This window comes from Scomber scombrus, unplaced genomic scaffold, assembly GCF_963691925.1.
Source record: "Scomber scombrus unplaced genomic scaffold, fScoSco1.1 SCAFFOLD_57, whole genome shotgun sequence".
Classification (NCBI taxonomy): domain Eukaryota; kingdom Metazoa; phylum Chordata; class Actinopteri; order Scombriformes; family Scombridae; genus Scomber; species Scomber scombrus.
Genome location: NW_026910437.1, coordinates 39394 through 58681, shown reverse-complemented (window position 1 = coordinate 58681; position 19288 = coordinate 39394). Strand labels below are relative to the sequence as shown.

General features: G+C 45.8%; 1 protein-coding gene across 2 annotated transcripts; it reads left to right on the top strand.

The window, feature by feature from the left end:
• Positions 1 to 1594: 1594 nt before the first annotated feature.
• Positions 1595 to 18298, top strand: rcor1 (REST corepressor 1). 2 transcript variants are annotated; one of them, XM_062415165.1, is made up of 13 exons: positions 1595 to 2176; positions 2283 to 2342; positions 3792 to 3872; positions 4127 to 4179; positions 9788 to 9949; positions 10063 to 10181; positions 10686 to 10764; positions 12387 to 12437; positions 13126 to 13272; positions 13789 to 13866; positions 14176 to 14233; positions 15582 to 15844; positions 17895 to 18298. In XM_062415165.1, exons 1-13 carry the CDS (start codon positions 1987 to 1989, stop codon positions 17940 to 17942), a joined length of 1389 nt encoding a protein of 462 aa, XP_062271149.1. In that variant the 5' UTR covers positions 1595 to 1986; the 3' UTR covers positions 17943 to 18298. The 2 variants fall into 2 exon arrangements, with proteins under 2 accessions (XP_062271149.1, XP_062271148.1); XM_062415164.1 differs by having other exon boundaries at positions 1601 to 2176; positions 15582 to 15865; positions 17892 to 18298.
• Positions 18299 to 19288: the final 990 nt, after the last annotated feature.

Sequence of the window (19288 nt, the reverse complement as noted above, 5' to 3'; positions counted from 1 at the left end):
CCCTCCAGCTACACCTCGGGCTGCTGCTGCTTCCCTCTGCCCCCCCTCAGGTTAGGGTCTGGTTAATGCGCGGTGACAGCGCTGAACTTGAAGCTCCATTTCTCCCAGTGGAGATGGTCCATGATGGTCCATGGTGGTTCATGGTGGTCCATGGTGGTTCATGATGGTCCATGGTGGTCCATGATGGTTCATGATGGTCCATGATGGTCCATGGTGGTCCATGATGGTTCATGATGGTCCATGATGGTCCATGATGGTTCATGATGGTCCATGATGGTCCATGGTGGTTCATGGTGGTCCATGGTGGTTCATACAGTTCATACAGACTGTCTGAGGTCACTGTGCTGCGTGTGAAGCAGGACGAGGACAAAGCAGTTGGCAGGTTTGCCAGCCGAGACTCGGGGGCCCATGCAGAGAGGGTCGGGGGCCCGTGCAGGGAGACTCGGGGGCCCGTGCAGAGAGGGTCGGGGGCCCGTGCAGAGAGGCTCGGGGGCCCGTGCAGAGAGGGTCGGGGGCCCGTGCAGGGAGACTCGGGGGCCCGTGCTGAGAGGCTCGGGGGTCCGTGCAGGGAGACTCGGGGGCCCGTGCAGAGAGGCTCGGGGGCCCGTGCAGAGATGCTCGGGGGCCCGTGCAGAGAGGGTCGGGGGCCCGTGCAGGGAGACTCGGGGGCCCGTGCAGAGATGCTCGGGGGCCCGTGCAGGGAGACTCGGGGGCCCGTGCAGAGATGCTCGGGGGCCCGTGCAGAGAGGCTCGGGGGCCCGTGCAGAGATGCTCGGGGGCCCATGCAGAGAGGCTCGGGGGCCCGTGCAGGGAGACTCGGGGGTCCGTCAGTATATTGTGTTTCTCAGCTCGTGTGTTGCCATGGTAACATACTGACCTGCAGATATGTGTAAGCCTGGTTGAATTAAACTGACTTAAATTTGACTTCAGTGTTGTGTGTGTGTCTTCTTGCACACACACACACAAACACACACACACACGCACACACACACACATATAATATATACAGTTTTGATTTTTAATGAGGAAGAGACGATGATGTCAGGAACCACTGACATCATTTATTTAACTTTTTTGTGGAAAAATGAAACTTTATTAATACACACACATAAACAGTAACACACACACATAAACAGTAACACACACACATAAACAGTAACACACACACACATACACACACACACACACAGTCACACACACACATACACAGTAACACACACATAAACAGTAACACACACACACACAGTCACACACACACAGTCACACACACACAGTCACACACACACACACACACACACATACACAGTAACACACACACACAGTCACACAAACACACATACACACACACACACACACAGTCACACACACACACAGTAACACACACACATACACACACACACACACACACAGTCACACACACACACACACACACACACAGTAACACACACACAGTAACACACACACATACACACACACACACAGTAACACACACACATACACACACACACACACACACACACACACAGTAACACACAAACACACAGTAACACACACACAGTAACACACACACACAGTAACACACAAACACACAGTAACACACACACACACACACACACACACACACACAGTAACACACACAGTAACTAACACACACACACACACACACACACACACACACACACACACACACACACACACACACACACAGTAACTAACACACACACACACACACACACACACACACACAGAGCTTCTGATCGATCTCTGTCTGTGTGATCAGCTTCAGTCCAGTTGGTCCTGGTTCCGGGTCGGATGTTCCGGAACTGAGTGAGTGTGAAGCTTCAGTCCCGGGTTAGTGTTAGCTTAGCTTCAGTTAGCAGCAGGTCACGGGTCATTCCCGGAACACACAGTTAGCTTCCGTTAGCTTAGCTCCGCCGCTGCTAGCATCACTTAGCAGGTAGTTAGCAGCTAGCAGTTAGCCTCAGCATGCCGGCGATGCTGGACAGAAACCCGGAGGTACCGGGGAAGCGGAGGGGCAGAGCACCGGCGGCCGGTGGCAGCAGCGGCCCCGCGGCAGCAGCTCATCCCAGCGGGAAGAGTCTGTCCGGTAATGGAACCAGCACCAACAGCTGCTGGGAAGAAGGAAGTTCAGGCTCCAGCAGCGACGAGGAACATGGTGGGTAGCCTCGCACACACAAGACCCATCTGCTGCTACTGAGACTGGTTCTGGTACTGAGCGTGTGTGTGTGTGTGCGCGTGCGTGTGTTTGTGTGTGCGTGCAGGTGGAGGCGGGATGCGGGTCGGACCGCAGTATCAAGCCGTGGTTCCGGACTTTGACCCGGGTAAGAAACTACAAACGGAGTGGTAGCCTCGAACAACCCTCACTAACTTCATCATACTACACAGACCCGGTGCCGGTCCCGGTCCCGGTGCCGGTCTGTGGTTCTGTGGTTCTGTGACGTTAATCAGCGCAGAACCAACCTGAGCTCAAAACACATGAAGAGTTAATAACAGTTAATAGTTATTAATGTGTATTCATGTGTGTTATAATGTGTGTTAGTGTGTGTTAGTGTGTAATAATGTGTGTTAATGTGTGTTAGTGTGTAATAATGTGTGTTAGTGTGTAATAATGTGTGTTAGTGTGTGTTAGTGTGTTATTGTGTGTTAATGTGTGTATTAATGTGTTATTGTGTATTTGTGTGTTATTGTGTGATAGTGTGTAATAATGTGTGTATTAATGTGTTATTGTGTGTTATTGTGTGTTATTGTGTGATAGTGTGTGATAGTTTGTGATAGTGTGTGTAATAATGTGTGTATTAATGTGTGTGTTAATGTGTCATTGTGTGTTATTGTGTGTTAATGTGTTATTGTGTGTTATTGTGTGATAGTGTGTATTAATGTGTTATTGTGTGTTAATGTGTTATTGTGTGTTATTGTGTGTTATTGTGTGTATTAATGTGTTATTGTGTGTTATTGTGTGTTATTGTGTGATAGTGTGTATTAATGTGTTATTGTGTGTTAATGTGTTATTGTGTGTTATTGTGTGTTATTGTGTGTATTAATGTGTGTATTAATGTGTTATTGTGTGTTATTGTGTGTTATTGTGTGTTATTGTGTTATTGTGTGTTATTGTGTTATTGTGTGTTATTGTGTGTTATTGTGTTATTGTGTGTTAATGTGTTATTGTGTGTTATTGTGTTATTGTGTGTTATTGTGTGATAGTGTGTATTAATGTGTGTATTAATGTGTCATTGTGTGTTATTGTGTGATAGTGTGTATTAATGTGTGTATTAATGTGTCATTGTGTGTTATTGTGTGTTATTGTGTGATAGTGTGTATTAATGTGTGTATTAATGTGTCATTGTGTGTTATTGTGTGTTATTGTGTGATAGTGTGTATTAATGTGTGTATTAATGTGTCATTGTGTGTTATTGTGTGATAGTGTGTATTAATGTGTCATTGTGTGTCATTGTGTGATAGTGTGTATTAATGTGTCATTGTGTGTCATTGTGTGATAGTGTGTATTAATGTGTCATTGTGTGTTATTGTGTGATAGTGTGTATTAATGTGTCATTGTGTGTTATTGTGTGATAGTGTGTATTAATGTGTCATTGTGTGTTATTGTGTGATAGTGTGTATTAATGTGTCATTGTGTGTTATTGTGTGATAGTGTGTATTAATGTGTCATTGTGTGTTATTGTGTGATAGTGTGTATTAATGTGTCATTGTGTGTTATTGTGTGATAGTGTGTATTAATGTGTGTATTAATGTGTCATTGTGTGTTATACCAGACGTGGCCCAGGCGGCTCAGCTCAGAGAGAACCTCGGGATGTTGGTTTGGATTCCCAGCAGCTGTCTGAACCAGACTCAACGTAAGAACCTGAGAACTCACATCAATCATTGTAAAACCTCTGATAACGTTTAATAATAGTTTATAACAAGTTATAATAGTTAATAATAGTTAATAACAGGTTATAATAGTTTATAATAGTTAATAACAGTTTATAATAGTTAATAACAGGTTAATAACAAGTTATAATAGGTTATAATAGTTTATAACAAGTTATAATAGTTAATAACAGTTTATAATAGTTAATAACAGTTTTAGATGTTTGTTCTGTTTCAGTGGACGAGTACATCGCCATCGCCAAAGAGAAACATGGTTACAACATGGAACAGGTCAGTGATAGTTACTGACTGTCGGTGACAGTTACTGACTGTCGGTGACAGTTACAGACTGTCGGTGACAGTTACTGACTGTCGGTGACAGTTACTGACTGTCGGTGACAGTTACTGACTGTCGGTGACAGTTACTGACTGTCGGTGATAGTAACAGACTGTCGGTGATAGTTACTGACTGTCGGTGATAGTTACTGACTGTCGGTGACAGTTACTGACTGTCGGTGACAGTTACTGACTGTCGGTGATAGTAACAGACTGTCGGTGATAGTTACAGACTGTCGGTGATAGTTACAGACTGTCGGTGACAGTAACAGACTGTCGGTGACAGTAACAGACTGTCGGTGACAGTAACTGACTGTCGGTGATAGTAACTGACTGTCGGTGATAGTTACAGACTGTCGGTGACAGTAACTGACTGTCGGTGATAGTTACAGACTGTCGGTGACAGTAACAGACTGTCGGTGACAGTTACAGACTGTCGGTGACAGTAACAGACTGTCGGTGACAGTTACAGACTGTCGGTGACAGTAACAGACTGTCGGTGATAGTTACAGACTGTCGGTGATAGTTACTGACTGTCGGTGATAGTTACAGACTGTCGGTGACAGTTACAGACTGTCGGTGACAGTTACTGACTGTCGGTGATAGTTACTGACTGTCGGTGACAGTAACAGACTGTCGGTGATAGTAACTGACTGTCGGTGACAGTTACTGACTGTCGGTGACAGTTACTGACTGTCGGTGATAGTTACTGACTGTCGGTGACAGTAACAGACTGTCGGTGACAGTAACAGACTGTCGGTGACAGTAACAGACTGTCGGTGATAGTTACAGACTGTCGGTGACAGTAACAGACTGTCGGTGATAGTTACAGACTGTCGGTGATAGTTACTGACTGTCGGTGATAGTTACAGACTGTCGGTGACAGTTACAGACTGTCGGTGACAGTTACTGACTGTCGGTGATAGTTACTGACTGTCGGTGACAGTAACAGACTGTCGGTGATAGTAACTGACTGTCGGTGACAGTTACTGACTGTCGGTGACAGTTACAGACTGTCGGTGATAGTTACTGACTGTCGGTGATAGTTACAGACTGTCGGTGATAGTTACTGACTGTCGGTGATAGTTACTGACTGTCGGTGATAGTTACTGACTGTCGGTGATAGTTACTGACTGTCGGTGATAGTTACTGACTGTCGGTGATAGTTACAGACTGTCGGTGACAGTAACAGACTGTCGGTGATAGTTACTGACTGTCGGTGATAGTTACTGACTGTCGGTGATAGTTACAGACTGTCGGTGATAGTTACTGACTGTCGGTGATAGTTACTGACTGTCGGTGACAGTTACTGACTGTCGGTGACAGTTACAGACTGTCGGTGATAGTTACTGACTGTCGGTGATAGTTACTGACTGTCGGTGACAGTTACAGACTGTCGGTGACAGTAACAGACTGTCGGTGACAGTTACAGACTGTCGGTGACAGTTACAGACTGTCGGTGACAGTTACAGACTGTCGGTGATAGTTACTGACTGTCGGTGATAGTTACTGACTGTCGGTGACAGTTACAGACTGTCGGTGACAGTTACTGACTGTCGGTGACAGTTACAGACTGTCGGTGATAGTTACTGACTGTCGGTGATAGTTACTGACTGTCGGTGACAGTTACAGACTGTCGGTGACAGTAACAGACTGTCGGTGATAGTTACAGACTGTCGGTGACAGTTACAGACTGTCGGTGACAGTTACAGACTGTCGGTGACAGTAACAGACTGTCGGTGACAGTTACAGACTGTCGGTGACAGTAACAGACTGTCGGTGATAGTTACAGACTGTCGGTGACAGTTACAGACTGTCGGTGACAGTTACAGACTGTCGGTGACAGTTACAGACTGTCGGTGACAGTTACAGACTGTCGGTGACAGTTACAGACTGTCGGTGACAGTTACAGACTGTCGGTGATAGTTACTGACTGTCGGTGATAGTTACTGACTGTCGGTGACAGTTACAGACTGTCGGTGACAGTTACAGACTGTCGGTGACAGTTACAGACTGTCGGTGACAGTTACAGACTGTCGGTGATAGTTACTGACTGTCGGTGACAGTTACAGACTGTCGGTGACAGTTACTGACTGTCGGTGACAGTTACTGACTGTCGGTGACAGTTACAGACTGTCGGTGACAGTTACAGACTGTCGGTGACAGTTACAGACTGTCGGTGATAGTTACTGACTGTCGGTGATAGTTACTGACTGTCGGTGACAGTTACAGACTGTCGGTGACAGTAACAGACTGTCGGTGACAGTAACAGACTGTCGGTGATAGTTACTGACTGTCGGTGATAGTTACTGACTGTCGGTGACAGCAACAGACTGTCGGTGACAGTAACTGACTGTCGGTGATAGTTACAGACTGTCGGTGACAGTTACAGACTGTCGGTGACAGTTACAGACTGTCGGTGACAGTAACAGACTGTCGGTGACAGTTACAGACTGTCGGTGATAGTTACTGACTGTCGGTGATAGTTACTGACTGTCGGTGATAGTTACTGACTGTCGGTGACAGTTACAGACTGTCGGTGACAGTTACTGACTGTCGGTGATAGTTACAGACTGTCGGTGACAGTAACAGACTGTCGGTGACAGTTACAGACTGTCGGTGACAGTAACAGACTGTCGGTGATAGTTACAGACTGTCGGTGACAGTAACAGACTGTCGGTGACAGTAACAGACTGTCGGTGATAGTTACAGACTGTCGGTGACAGTAACAGACTGTCGGTGACAGTAACAGACTGTCGGTGACAGTAACAGACTGTCGGTGATAGTTACAGACTGTCGGTGACAGTTACTGACTGTCGGTGATAGTTACAGACTGTCGGTGACAGTAACAGACTGTCGGTGATAGTTACAGACTGTCGGTGACAGTTACTGACTGTCGGTGATAGTTACAGACTGTCGGTGACAGTAACAGACTGTCGGTGACAGTAACAGACTGTCGGTGATAGTAACTGACTGTCGGTGATAGTAACTGACTGTCGGTGATAGTAACAGACTGTCGGTGATAGTTACAGACTGTCGGTGACAGTAACAGACTGTCGGTGACAGTTACAGACTGTCGGTGACAGTTACTGACTGTCGGTGACAGTTACAGACTGTCGGTGACAGTAACAGACTGTCGGTGACAGTTACAGACTGTCGGTGACAGTAACAGACTGTCGGTGACAGTTACAGACTGTCGGTGACAGTAACAGACTGTCGGTGACAGTTACAGACTGTCGGTGACAGTTACTGACTGTCGGTGATAGTTACTGACTGTCGGTGATAGTTACAGACTGTCGGTGATAGTTACTGACTGTCGGTGATAGTAACAGACTGTCGGTGATAGTAACAGACTGTCGGTGATAGTTACTGACTGTCGGTGATAGTTACAGACTGTCGGTGATAGTAACAGACTGTCGGTGATAGTAACAGACTGTCGGTGATAGTAACAGACTGTCGGTGATAGTAACTGACTGTCGGTGATAGTTACAGACTGTCGGTGATAGTAACTGACTGTCGGTGATAGTTACAGACTGTCGGTGATAGTTACAGACTGTCGGTGATAGTTACTGACTGTCGGTGATAGTTACAGGCTGTCGGTGACAGTAACTGACTGTCGGTGACAGTAACTGACTGTCGGTGACAGTTACTGACTGTCGGTGATAGTAACAGACTGTCGGTGACAGTTACTGACTGTCGGTGACAGTAACAGACTGTCGGTGATAGTTACTGACTGTCGGTGACAGTAACTGACTGTCGGTGACAGTTACTGTCTGTCGGTGATAGTTACAGACTGTCGGTGACAGCAACAGACTGTCGGTGACAGTTACTGACTGTCGGTGATAGTTACAGGCTGTCGGTGATAGTTACTGACTGTCGGTGATAGTTACAGGCTGTCGGTGATAGTTACAGACTGTCGGTGACAGTAACTGACTGTCGGTGATAGTTACAGGCTGTCGGTGATAGTTACAGACTGTCGGTGACAGTAACTGACTGTCGGTGATAGTTACTGACTGTCGGTGACAGTTACTGACTGTCGGTGATAGTTACAGACTGTCGGTGACAGTAACTGACTGTCGGTGACAGTTACTGACTGTCGGTGATAGTAACTGACTGTCGGTGACAGTTACTGACTGTCGGTGATAGTAACTGACTGTCGGTGATAGTAACAGACTGTCGGTGATAGTAACAGACTGTCGGTGATAGTAACAGTCTGTCGGTGATAGTAACTGACTGTCGGTGACAGTAACTGACTGTCGGTGATAGTTACAGACTGTCGGTGACAGTAACTGACTGTCGGTGATAGTAACTGACTGTCGGTGATAGTAACTGACTGTCGGTGACAGTTACAGACTGTCGGTGACAGTAACTGACTGTCGGTGACAGTTACAGACTGTCGGTGATAGTAACTGACTGTCGGTGATAGTAACAGACTGTCGGTGACAGTTACAGACTGTCGGTGATAGTAACAGACTGTCGGTGATAGTAACAGACTGTCGGTGATAGTAACTGACTGTCGGTGACAGTAACAGACTGTCGGTGATAGTTACAGACTGTCGGTGATAGTTACAGGCTGTCGGTGACAGTAACTGACTGTCGGTGACAGTAACTGACTGTCGGTGACAGTTACTGACTGTCGGTGATAGTAACAGACTGTCGGTGACAGTTACTGACTGTCGGTGACAGTAACAGACTGTCGGTGATAGTTACTGACTGTCGGTGACAGTAACTGACTGTCGGTGACAGTTACTGTCTGTCGGTGATAGTTACAGACTGTCGGTGACAGCAACAGACTGTCGGTGACAGTTACTGACTGTCGGTGATAGTTACAGGCTGTCGGTGATAGTTACTGACTGTCGGTGATAGTTACAGGCTGTCGGTGATAGTTACAGACTGTCGGTGACAGTAACTGACTGTCGGTGATAGTTACAGGCTGTCGGTGATAGTTACAGACTGTCGGTGACAGTAACTGACTGTCGGTGATAGTTACTGACTGTCGGTGACAGTTACTGACTGTCGGTGATAGTTACAGACTGTCGGTGACAGTAACTGACTGTCGGTGACAGTTACTGACTGTCGGTGATAGTAACTGACTGTCGGTGACAGTTACTGACTGTCGGTGATAGTAACTGACTGTCGGTGATAGTAACAGACTGTCGGTGATAGTAACAGACTGTCGGTGATAGTAACAGTCTGTCGGTGATAGTAACTGACTGTCGGTGACAGTAACTGACTGTCGGTGATAGTTACAGACTGTCGGTGACAGTAACTGACTGTCGGTGATAGTAACTGACTGTCGGTGATAGTAACTGACTGTCGGTGACAGTTACAGACTGTCGGTGACAGTAACTGACTGTCGGTGACAGTTACAGACTGTCGGTGATAGTAACTGACTGTCGGTGATAGTAACAGACTGTCGGTGACAGTTACAGACTGTCGGTGATAGTAACAGACTGTCGGTGATAGTAACAGACTGTCGGTGATAGTAACTGACTGTCGGTGACAGTAACAGACTGTCGGTGATAGTAACAGACTGTCAGTGATAATGTGTGATGGCTTTCAGGCTCTCGGCATGCTTTTCTGGCACAAACACAACATTGAGAAATCTCTGGCCGACCTGCCAAACTTCACTCCGTTCCCTGACGAGTGGACGGTGGAGGACCGAGTTCTGTTCGAACAGGCCTTCAGCTTCCATGGAAAGAGCTTCCACCGCATCCAGCAGATGGTTTGTTCCCAGTCTCACCAGTTTATCTACCTTTATGGTACCAGTACAGAGTTTATTTACTGCTGTTTAATCCATAAAACTCATATGATCATTAATCTCATCTGTGTTTGTAGTTACCTGATAAGTCGATGGCCAGTCTGGTTCGGTTTTATTACTCCTGGAAGAAAAGTCGCAGTAAAACTAGTCTGATGGACCGACAGACCCGCAAACACAAAAGAGAGAGAGATGACAGGTGAGCTCCAACCTCCACAGGCAACACTACAGGTAACACTACAGGTAACACCACAGGTAACACCACAGGTAACACTACAGGTAACACTACACGTAACACCACAGGTAACACTACAGGTAACACTACACGTAACACCACAGGTAACACTACAGGTAACACTACAGGTAACACTACACGTAACACTACAGGTAACACCACAGGTAACACTACAGGTAACACTACAGGTAACACTACAGGTAACACTACAGGTAACACTACAGGTAACACTACAGGTTACACTACAGGTAACACTACAGGTAACACTACAGGTAACACTACAGGTAACACCACAGGTAACACTACAGGTAACACTACAGGTAACACTACAGGTTACACTACAGGTAACACTACAGGTAACACTACAGGTAACACTACAGGTAACACCACAGGTAACATAACCTCACACTAACGGAGTCAGACTGTAATGTGTGAGGATGATAAACTCTGTAATGTAAACTGTTGCAGTGATGAAGAAGTGGAGGACAGTAACCCGATCCCTCCCAGTGATCCTGAGCTCAACCAAACTAAAGACGACAAGAAAGAGGTAAATTATTGTTTACTGACTGTTTACTGACTGTTTACTGACTGATTACTACCCATCCATCCATCCATCCATCTTCTTTCCGCTTATCCGGGGTCGGGTCGCTGGGGCAGCAGCCTAAGCAGGGAAACCCAGACTTCCCTCTCCCCAGCCACTTCCTCCAGCTCTTCCCGGGAGATCCCAAGGCGTCCTACCGGTGGGACGGGCCCTGAACACCTCACCAGGGAGGCGTCAGGGAGGCATCCTAACTAGATGCCCGAGCCACCTCATCTGGCTCCTCTCAACGCGGAGGAGCAGCGGGTCTACTCCGAGCTCCTCCCGGATGACCGAGCTCCTCACCCTATCTCTAAGGGAGAGCCCAGCCACCCTACGGAGGAAGCTCATTTCGGCCGCTTGTACCCGCGATCTCGTTCTTTCGGTCACTACCCAAAGCTCATGACCATAGGTGAGGGTACGAACGAAGATCGACTGGTAAATCGAGAGCTTTGCCTTTCGGCTCAGCTCCCTCTTCACCATGACGGATCTGTGCAGAGTCCGCATTACTGCAGACGCTGCACCGATCTGCCTGTTGATCTCCCGCTCCATCCTTCCCTCACTTGTGAACAAGACCCCGAGGTACTTAAACTCCTCCACTTGGGGCAGGATCTCATCCCCGACCCGGAGAGTGCACTCCACCCTTTTCCGGCTGTGGACCTAGGACTTGGAGAATCCACAACGTCCCAGGTCCAGGTCAGCAGCGCACCGTCCCCACCGTACACAGTGTTGACGGTGCACTGCTTCCCCCTCCTGAGACGCCGGATGGTGATCCAGAACCTCTTCGAGGCCGTCCGGAAGTCGTTCTCCATTGCCTCACCGAACTCCTCCCATCCGGGTTTTTGCCACAGCGACCGCCGCAGCCGCGCCCCGCTTGGCCTGCCGGTACCAGCCTGCTGCCTCCGGAGTCCTACAGGCCAAAAAGGCCCTATAGGACTCCTTCTTCAGCTTGACGGCAATCCTCGCCGCCGGTGTCCACCAGCGGTTTCGGGTATTGCCGCCGCGACAGGCACCGACCACCTTGCGGCCACAGCACCGGTCGGTCGCCTTGACAATGGAGGCACGGAACATGGCCCACTCGGACTCAATGTACCCGCCTCCCCCGGTACACGGTCAAAGCTCTCCCGGAGGTGGGAGCTTAAACTCTCTTTGACGGGAGACTGCCAGACGTTCCCAGCAGACCCTCACAATGCGTTTGGGTCTGTCAGGTCTGACCGGCATCCTCCCCCACCATTGGAGCCAACTCACCACCAGGTGGTGATCAGTTGACAGCTCCGCCCCTCTCTCCGCCCGAGTGTCCAAGACATGCGGCTGCAAGTCAGACGACACGACTACAAAGTTAATCATCGAACTGCGGCCTAAAGTGTCCTGGTGCCAAGTGCACATATGGACCCTGATGCTTGAACATGGTGTTCGTTACGGACAATCTGTGATGAGCACAGAAGTCCAATAACTGTTTACTGTTTACTGACTGTTTACTGACTGTTAATTGACTGTTTACTGTTTACTGACTGTTAATTGACTGTTTACTGTTTACTGACTGTTTACTGACTGTTTACTGTTTACTGACTGTTTACTGACTGGTTTTCCAGGTGAGCTCCGGATCAGAGAGGTCAGAGGTCAAACCAGCTACTGTACTGAAGGTAGGCTCCTCCCACTGTTTACTGACGGTTTACTGTTCATGCGCTTTTACTTTGTACCTGTCTGTCTCTCAGTGACATGTCTGTCTCTCAGTGACATGTCTGTCTCTCAGTGACATGTCTGTCTCTCTGTACCTGTCTGTCTCTCAGTGACATGTCTGTCTCTCAGTGACCTGTCTGTCTCTCAGTGACATGTCTGTCTCTCTGTACCTGTCTGTCTCTCAGTGACATGTCTGTCTCTCTGTACCTGTCTGTCTCTCAGTGACATGTCTGTCTCTCAGTGACCTGTCTGTCTCTCAGTGACATGTCTGTCTCTCTGTACCTGTCTGTCTCTCAGTGACATGTCTGTCTCTCTGTACCTGCCTGTCTCTCAGTGACATGTCTGTATCTCAGTGACATGTCTGTCTCTCAGTGACATGTCTGTCTCTCTATACATGTCTGTCTCTCAGTGACCTGTCTGTCTCTCAGTGACCTGTCTGTCTCTCAGTGACCTGTCTGTCTCTCTGTACCTGTCTGTCTCTCAGTGACCTGTCTGTCTCTCTGTACCTGCCTGTCTCTCAGTGACATGTCTGTCTCTCAGTGACCTGTCTGTCTCTCTGTACCTGTCTGTCTCTCAGTGACATGTCTGTCTCTCTGTACCTGTCTGTCTCTCAGTGACCTGTCTGTCTCTCTGTACCTGTCTGTCTCTCAGGCTGGGGGGAAGGCGTCCCAGCGGGTGAAGAAGCGTCCTCCCAGAGGAATGTTCCTGAACCAGCAGGACGTCGTCTCACTTTCCTCCAGCTCGGCTCTGGGACTCATACGCCAGCTGGACGGTCAGCTGGTCTCCATCAAGAGACAGGTCTGTCTACCTGTCTGTCTGTCTACCTGTCTGTCTGCTCAACTGGTCTGTCTACCTGTCTGTCTGTCTACCTGTCTGTCTGTCTACCTGTCTGTCTGCTCACCTGTCTGTCTGTCTACCTGTCTGTCTGTCTGTCTACCTGTCTGTCTGTCTACCTGTCTGTCTGTCTACCTGTCAGTCTGCACACCTGTCTGTCTGTCTGTCTGTCTACCTGTCTGTCTGTCTACCTGTCTGTCTGTCTACCTGTCAGTCTGCTCACCTGTCTGTCTGTCTGTCTACCTGTCAGTCTGTCTACCTGTCTGTCTGTCTACCTGTCAGCCTGCTCACCTGTCTGTCTGTCTACCTGTCAGTCTGCACACCTGTCTGTCTGTCTATCTGTCAGCCTGCTCACCTGTCTGTCTGTCTACCTGTCAGTCTGCTCACCTGTCTGTCTGTCTGTCTACCTGTCAGTCTGCTCACCTGTCTGTCTGTCTGTCTACCTGTCAGTCTGCTCACCTGTCTGTCTCTCTGTTTTAGATCCAGACCATCAAACAGTCAAACAGCACTCTGAAGGATAAGCTCAGCCCAGGAGTTGACGAGTTCAGGCAACAAGAGGTAACTATGGCAACACAGCAACACACTCAGGCTCCAGCTGGTGATGTGCATCTGTATGTAACTGGTTGCGTGTTGATGTTGCTGTAGTTGTTTGTTGCTGTAGTTGTTTGTTGCTGTAGTTATTTGTTGCTGTAGTTGTTTGTTGAGGTTGCTGTAGTTGTTTGTTGATGTTGCTGTAGTTGTCTGTTGCTGTAGTTGTTTGTTGAGGTTGCTGTAGTTGTTTGTTGATGTTGCTGTAGTTGTCTGTTGCTGTAGTTGTTTGTTGATGTTGATGTTTCTGTGTTGTCATGTTGCTGTTTTTCCCTCCAGGTGAATCAGAAGTTTAACAGTCGCTGGACCACTGAGGAGCAACTGCTGGCTGTACAAGGTAATCACCTGACTTCTACCTGTAACAACCTGACCTCTACCTGTAACAACCTGACTTCTACCTGTAACAACCTGACTTCTACCTGTAACCACCTGACCTCTACCTGTAACAACCTGACTTCTACCTGTAACAACCTGACTTCTACCTGTAACCACCTGACCTCTACCTGTAACAACCTGACTTCTACCTGTAACAACCTGACTTCTACCTGTAACCACCTGACTTCTACCTGTAACAACCTGACTTCTACCTGTAACCACCTGACCTCTACCTGTAACAACCTGACTTCTACCTGTAACAACCTGACTTCTACCTGTAACCACCTGACTTCTACCTGTAACCACCTGACCTCTACCTGTAACCACCTGACTTCTACCTGTAACAACCTGACTTCTACCTGTAACCACCTGACTTCTACCTGTAACAACCTGACTTCTACCTGTAATCACCTGACTTCTACCTGTAACAACCTGACTTCTACCTGTAACAACCTGACTTCTACCTGTAATCACCTGACTTCTACCTGTAACAACCTGACTTCTACCTGTAACAACCTGACCTCTACCTGTAACAACCTGACTTCTACCTGTAACCACCTGACTTCTACCTGTAACCACCTGACCTCTACCTGTAACAACCTGACTTCTACCTGTAACAACCTGACTTCTACCTGTAACCACCTGACCTCTACCTGTAACAACCTGACTTCTACCTGTAACAACCTGACTTCTACCTGTAACCACCTGACTTCTACCTGTAACAACCTGACTTCTACCTGTAACAACCTGACTTCTACCTGTAATCACCTGACCTCTACCTGTAACAACCTGACTTCTACCTGTAACAACCTGACCTCTACCTGTAACAACCTGACTTCTACCTGTAATCACCTGACCTCTACCTGTAACAACCTGACTTCTACCTGTAACCACCTGACTTCTACCTGTAACAACCTGACTTCTACCTGTAACAACCTGACTTCTACCTGTAACAACCTGACTTCTACCTGTAACAACCTGACTTCTACCTGTAACAACCTGACTTCTACCTGTAACCACCTGACCTCTACCTGTAACAACCTGACTTCTACCTGTAACCACCTGACTTCTACCTGTAACAACCTGACTTCTACCTGTAACCACCTGACCTCTACCTGTAACAACCTGACTTCTACCTGTAACAACCTGACTTCTACCTGTAACAACCTGACTTCTACCTGTAACCACCTGACCTCTACCTGTAACAACCTGACTTCTACCTGTAACCACCTGACTTCTACCTGTAACCACCTGACTTCTACCTGTAACCACCTGACCGTCTACCTATCCTCTGGTCCAATAACACGCAGCCATCAGGAAGTATGGGCGGGACTTCCAGGCGATCTCTGATGTGATTGGTAACAAGTCGGTGGTACAAGTGAAGAACTTCCTGGTTAATTACCGGCGGCGGTTCAACCTGGACGAGGTGCTGCTGGAGTGGGAGGCGGAGCATGGCGTTGAGGGCGGAGCCACCGGGGACGACGACAAGATGGAGGTCAGTCCCACCGAGGAAGACGAAGAGACTGTCGTCAAGGATACGAAGGAGGCTGTCGTCAGGGAGACGAAGGAGGCTGTCGTCAGGGAGACTAAAGAGGTGAGGGAGAGCTGTCATGATTCTGTACTAAAGTACTACAATACTACAGTACTACAATACTACAGTACTACAGTACTACAATACTACAATACTACAGTACTACAATACTACAGTACTACAATACTACAGTACTACAATACTAAAGTACTACAATACTACAGTACTACAATACTACAGTACTACAATACTACAGTACTACAATACTACAGTACTACAGTACTACAATACTACAATACTACAGTACTACAATACTACAGTACTACAATACTACAGTACTACAGTACTACAATACTACAATACTACAGTACTACAATACTACAATACTACAATACTACAGTACTACAATACTACAGTACTACAATACTACAATACTACAGTACTACAGTACTACAATACTACAGTACTACAATACTAAAGTACTACAATACTACAGTACTACAGTACTACAGTACTACAATACTACAGTACTACAATACTACAATACTACAATACTACAGTACTACAATACTACAGTACTACAGTACTACAATACTACAGTACTACAGTACTACAATACTACAGTACTACAGTACTAAAGTACTACAATACTACAGTACTACAATACTACAGTACTACAGTACTAAAGTACTACAATACTACAGTACTACAATACTACAGTACTACAATACTACAATACTACAGTACCACAATACTACAGTACAACAGTACTACAATACTACAGTACTACAATACTACAGTACTACAATACTACAATACTACAGTACTACAATACTACAGTACTACAATACTACAGTACCACAATACTACAGTACTACAGTACTACAATACTACAGTACTACAATACTACAATACTACAGTACTACAGTACTACAGTACTACAATACTACAGTACCACAATACTACAGTACTACAATACTACAGTACCACAATACTACAGTACAACAGTACTACAATACTACAGTACTACAATACTACAATACTACAGTACTACAATACTACAGTACTACAGTACTACAATACTACAGTACTACAATACTACAGTACTACAGTACTAAAGTACTACAATACTACAGTACTACAATACTACAGTACTACAGTACTACAGTACTACAATACTACAGTACCACAATACTACAGTACAACAGTACTACAATACTACAATACTACAGTACCACAATACTACAGTACAACAGTACTACAATACTACAGTACTACAATACTACAATACTACAGTACTACAATACTCCAGTACTACAATACTACAGTACCACAATACTACAGTACAACAGTACTACAATACTACAATACTACAGTACCACAATACTACAGTACAACAGTACTACAATACTACAGTACTACAATACTACAATACTACAATACTACAATACTACAGTACTACAATACTCCAGTACTACAATACTACAGTACTACAGTACTACAGTACTACAATACTACAGTACTACAATACTACAGTACTACAGTACTACAGTACTACAATACTACAGTACTACAGTACTACAGTACTACAATACTACAGTACTACAGTACTAAAGTACTACAATACTACAATACTACAGTACTACAGTACTACAATACTACAGTACTACAGTACTACAATACTACAGTACTACAATACTACAGTACTACAGTACTACAATACTACAGTACTACAATACTACAGTACTACAGTACTACAATACTACAGTACTACAGTACTAAAGTACTACAATACTACAATACTACAGTACCACAATACTACAGTACCACAGTACTACAATACTCCAGTACTACAGTACTATAATACTACAATACTACAGTACTACAATACTACAATACTACAGTACAACAGTAGTACAATACTACAATACTCCAATACTACAGTACTATAATACTCCAGTACTACAGTACTACAGTTCTACAATACTCCAGTACTACAATACTACAGTACTACAATACCACAGTACTACAATACTACAATACTACAATACTACAGTACTACAGCGTTCTTCTTCTTCTGTCCCTTTAGGAGTCGTCCTCTCCAGCGGACTCAGACTCCCAGAAGCCTTTGCCCTCCTGAGGATCCCTGACTCCACCCCCTGTTTTTTATGATGTCATCATGTTTTTTTAATTTCACTTCCTGTTATCAGTTCTGTTATTGATCAGTCGATTGATCGGTGGGTGGGATCTGATGACCTGTCATTACTGCTCTGGACCAATCAGGAAACAGATCTGACCTGTCAATCAAAGTGGGTGGGGCCTGTTTCTTTGTGTTTAAAGGCGTTCACTGTAGGATCAGCTGTTTAAATAAAGGTTCACGTGATGCCACCTTCATCACGTAGAAACTGTGACATCATCACCCTTCCTGTTGATGGGTGATGATGTCATCCTGCATGGTGCGCCTTTAAAGAGAATTTGTTGATTTAAACTTTTTTCTTTGGTGTGGCTGTGGGGTAGGGGGGGGGGGTGTCACTCAGGTGGGGGGCGTGTCCTGACCTGATGATGTCATCCAGTTCAGGTGAAAATAAAACCAAAGTTCAATAAACATGTTTCTTCTTCTTTGTTTTTCTGAGCGGTGGTTGAATGTTTCCATCGATGCTGCAGCTTCCTCCTCTCTGTCTGAATAAAGGCATAAAAAATATATTATTATTATTATTATTATATCAACACATTTTATAATGACAGGAAATTACATCACTCAATAACACACTTCCTGGGAAATTGTATTTATAACAAACATTTGAGGAACTTTGATTCAGGACATGAAAAGTAAAATATGTTCCAGTTTTATTCCACCGAGACAGTCACAGTTAATTATCTTAGTAAATTATTCTCCTAAATGATTATTAAAGGGAAATGAGAGACTTTAACAATTGTAGTTATTCATTTGGGGAGCAACCAAACAGTTAAATTAGCCTCAATAATAAAATAATATTTATTATTATATAAATAAATAATGAAATAAAGTCTGAGCTTCTGATCCGCCTCTAATAATAAATTATACACAATCATCAAAGAACAATTTATTAACAAGTTAATGTGTAGAAATACTGTAACACTGATAACACACATTAAACAGGTGTGTGTGTCTGTCTGTGTGTGAGTGTGAGTGTGAGTGTGTGTGTGTGTGTGTGTGTGTGAGTGTGTGTGTGTGAGTGTGTGTGTGTGAGTGTGTGTGAGTGTGAGTGTGAGTGTGTGTGAGTGTGAGTGTGTGTGTGTGTGTGTATGGGATGAACAGGAGGAACATCTTTACTGTTCATATGAAGTTAAACAGCTGCAGGATTCAGCAGTGAAGCTCTGCGACTTCCAACCCCAATAAATATATAAATGTATAAATGTATAAATCTCTGAGGGGGAACAGCGCCCCCCGGTGGCTCTGCTCTCTGAGGGGGAACAGCGCCCCCGGTGGCCCCCCGGTGGCTCTGC